The sequence below is a fragment of the Crocodylus porosus genome, unplaced genomic scaffold (genome assembly GCF_001723895.1).
Source record: "Crocodylus porosus isolate Cpor-Errol unplaced genomic scaffold, CroPor_comp1, whole genome shotgun sequence".
Classification (NCBI taxonomy): Eukaryota; Metazoa; Chordata; order Crocodylia; family Crocodylidae; genus Crocodylus; species Crocodylus porosus.
In genome coordinates this window covers 43,679,242-43,683,410 of record NW_017728918.1, presented here as the reverse complement: position 1 = coordinate 43,683,410, position 4,169 = coordinate 43,679,242, and the positions used below count along the sequence as shown (strand labels likewise).

At 37.9% G+C, this 4,169-nt stretch overlaps 1 protein-coding gene across 1 annotated transcript in view; it reads right to left on the bottom strand.

Moving 5' to 3' along the window:
- Positions 1–374: 374 nt before the first annotated feature.
- The window catches only part of LRRC1 (leucine rich repeat containing 1), a 115,520-nt gene continuing 111,725 nt past the window's right edge, over positions 375–4,169 (bottom strand). Inside the window, exons 13-14 of the mRNA XM_019537540.1 lie at positions 2,805–2,941; positions 375–754 (exon numbers count right to left, since the gene is read on the bottom strand). Of these exons, the coding sequence (XP_019393085.1) occupies positions 596–754; positions 2,805–2,941 (296 nt within the window). The 3' untranslated portion in view covers positions 375–595. The remainder of the gene's footprint in view (positions 755–2,804; positions 2,942–4,169) is intronic.

Below are 4,169 nucleotides of genomic sequence, written 5' to 3'. Positions count from 1 at the left end.
CCAAGACACATTAAGGCACAAGTGGGTGGTACAAACAAATGAATACAACTGTCCATGAAACTCGCATTCTCTTCCACACATACTAAAATATGTACCGTTTAAAGATAAAATTTCTTTAAAAAAAAAAAAAAAAAAAAAAAAAAGGAAAGAAAGAAATACACCATTTTGTTAAGGAAAATCCTATACATAATTTTTAAAATTTACACCATCTGAGCTGCCAAAAAGGAAGTTAAAAAAGTTTCCATTTTTCCACAAAACCATATTTCTCACCATTATATCCAGCTACTGGGAAAATACCCCCAGCACATAGGCAAAAGCATATTCCCCTTCTGTGTAAGACAAAAATATGGCACCCTCTATACAGTAGTGTATTCTACTTATTAGAAAACCCTAAAACTATTAAAATTACAATATTGATTCAGAGATTATTGGTTCAATGCCTGGCTGAAATAAGGCACTTTCTTCCAGTGAGCAGCACCTTTCAGATACAAGAGGTGATGGATCAACAAAAAGGGGCTGAATGAGGTCCCAGAAGACAACAGGAACATTTCAACAGCAGGGGAAGACACAGGAGGTAAAACCCGGAGATGAAATTCTACACAGAAGTGGTCACTCTGTCAATGGCATTATTGACCTCGTTTTTGTTTGAATCCAGTCCTTTAGCAGCATTCATATCATTCCGTAAATTCTCCACTGTCTTTTTCATGCTCTTTAATTCTCCAGGGTGTGGAGTGGCTCGCCTTAGAAGTGTTCTCTAAAAACAAACAGTGGAATAAGTAGTTTTGTTTTTGTCTTTATTTTTGGAAAAACACCATATACTTGCAAGGCTTAAGCATTTACAAACCAAGTACTTTTTTTTTTTTGTAAGAACCATGTTTGATCTGAAATATTATTTTCATAGGTGCTTGCTGATAAAGTCAGTAGAAGACTTTTTTTGTTTTTTTAAGAGGGAGCAGAGCCTTCCTGATGTGGCCCTTCTAATCTAAAAGCCACAACAACTGAAGTGAAAATCCCATTTTAAGTTGTAATGTGGTGGTTCTTTCATAAATACAAGTGGGATTTTTAAAAACCCACAAGCGATTTGTGAGCCTATTCTATTAACATAACAAAAAATTAGATGCTTTTGAAAAATCCTGCAACTTCTCTAGAGCATCACTATATATTGCCCATTAAAATGTTTTGGCATATATACAAGGGATGTTCAATGTTTTAACACAATGCTTCAGAAGTGAAATCAATAAATACAAAAAAGTTAAGAATATCGTTAAATAGCTTTTTATTTACATCTTTACATGCAAACCTTAAAATGGAGCTTTGGTCTAAAAAGGTACTAGAAATATGGCACGCTTCCATAAAGACAGATTTGTTATGTTTGTTTTATGTACACAGGAATCACATCTCCTGTGTTGTGCCTTTACTGGCAAAAATAAAGCTTATTACTTCAATCAATTTGCATAGACAATACAGGTTAAAGGGAGAAAGTAAACTTGATATTCTTCCTCTGCATTACCAAAAATTGTTTCCCAAGTTATATCAGCAACTCCAGTGGGAGCTAACTTGAGGCCATCTGAGTGCCATAGATATCAATGGACCAAGTTTGGGCTACTAAACCATTTTACTAGTTCCAGGAAGGAAAAACCCTGATGTCAGATCTGTAGTTCTACTTGCAACGCTAATGGTAAGAAAACCTTTTTTTCAGTTGCAACTGGGATAGTTTAGTCAGTGATGATGATGACCCTGCCCTGAACAGGGGGATGACCTTGTGAGGCTCCTTCCAGGCCTACTTTCCTGTGATCCTTCCCTAACCTGAGCATATTGGCTATAGAAGTGATTACTAAATTAAAACATACCTGTTTTTGAATTTTTTAAAATCACTTTTCAGAATGAAGCCACCCTTCTATTATGTGACATCTAAGACCAGGATGATCTTAGGCTACCAAGTTAAGATCTGCAGTTGCCCCAGGTCTCGAGATTTTAGATCTAGGTTTCAGTGCAAGTTCACTTCCAGTCAAAGGCTATATTTTCCGCATGCCTCTGAAAATGTGCAGAATAAGTACAATCTGCAAATTTGATCAGGGCATTTTCAGAAGCCTACTGAAAATTTGGTTTTAAAGCCTCAATCTCTGCAAGTAAGCTCTGTGAGTGAAGAAAAGGCAAGGATGCCCTCGTGTTTCGATCTAAAGAGAACGTGGAATGATCATTTAATTGAGGTCTCATAAGTACAGTGACAGATGCTCCCAACATACTTTTTTCATTTGAGTGGGAAACACACAAATGTAGCACATTCCACCTGGGCATGGACGGTCTATGTTGGTATCAATGCAAATGGTCATGAAATGGAAGGACAGGCAATAAGAGTAGGGAGAAAAGACAAATGATATGATATGGTGGAAAAACTCAGTGGGGAACCACATCAGGGTATGATAATCCTTAATTGCCATCTAACAAATATGAAGGCAGGGTTTGTACCCATAAAAGAATAGGAAAACCTTAATTTTAACTTTCTTTTGGAAAAATGGAAGAAATCCTAAAGGGGGTAGGAGGGAGAGAATTAAGATGACTTATTTTCACAGCAAAATTGCCTTGTTTCAGCAGAAGTTAAAAGTATATTTCAAGAAGGGGGAGGAGAGGCTGAAAGAGCTGCGAGGTAAAAGATTTTAAAGCCAAAGGTTTAGCAGTTCTGTTACAAACATGCATGTAAAAGGTCCCCTGCTACTGCTGAAATGTTTCAGAAAATATATAGCACTCAGACACCTTTTACACTGTGGTCATTATGTGCGTGTATTAGTCTTTGGGGAACATACCATTTCATTATCCTCTTCATCTTTTTCATCTTCTAAAAAGCGGATTGCACTGACTCTGTTTACTGCGCGCTCATTCCAGGTTTCATCTGATACTTCATTGACTAAGCTCTCCAAAGCACCACATCGTGGCAGGTTATCTGTTACAACAGAAATAAAAAGCTGAAGTTCATAAAAGAGTAAGTATATGTCCTAACATTCATACTGACTTGCAAAATTGCACTGACTGTTCACTATACATACATGTTGGGGGGGGGGGTTTCCTATTGTTCATAGTTTAGTTTTTCCTCTACCAAACTTCTACAGTAAAGGGCAAAGGCAAATGTTTTGTACTCTGGCCGATTAGTTTTGCCATAACCATTTTGAAAGCTTGAGAGCCTAAATGTATAAAATCTGTGTAAAAGACAGTTTTTATTTACATCAAGAATGCCATCATTCTTGCCTTCTTATTGCCAAATCATGAATGTCTCTCACAGCTGCACACCCAATGCCCTTCTTTTACCAACCTATATTCTACTGCATACGCGCATGCGCGCGCACACACACACACGCACGCACACACACACACACACACAGAGGAAAAAAAGGAAAAAGAAAATCTATCAGATTTGCTTAGAAATGATGACCTAGAAAAACTGGGATCTTTGTAGTTGTCTTTGGATCTCAGATGTTCAGATTTTTATTTTCAAGGTATTTTTCAATGTAGCTTTGGGACCTGGGGGGGGTTTCTTTTCTTTTTTTCTTTTTAACTTAAGAAGATTTTTATTTAATCCACATCCTTTTTAGACTTATGATTTAAGACATTCAGTATCAAAGGGACTAGAAATGCTGAGAGTCCTGGCAACATTAAATTTTCTATTTGGCTCCAATCACTGTTGTATAAGAGGATGAGAGTCTTTAGCATAGCCAAGACCACTCACGCATATTATCCAGTAACTCTTTAATGCAAAGTTTGTAGAAACAGGGACCGGAAAATGGGACTCCCACACTCCAGAGAGTGCCCATTTTATGGGCAACAGCCATGCTCCCTCTGGCTTTCCCCCACCTTTTGCTATTTTATTCCTTCTTACAGAGTAGTCAAGCTTCAGCCAGAAGGATGGAGAGTGCCCCAGTCTAGCCTAGCCTCTAGCCTGTTTGTTAGGGCATTCTCCTAGTAGGTGAAACACAGGGGACTGAACCATCTTCTGGCTGAAATGAAGCTAAAACCCACATCTTCCACTTCCTGCATGTGCTCTAACAATTATATTCTTACATAAAAGGTGAGCACAGTGCCCTATCACCAGGGATCTGGGTTTTCTATTTGTCACAAAAAAGTGGTAAAACCCAGATTTTCTCCTTTCATAGAATCAATGAGTCGGAAGGGACCTA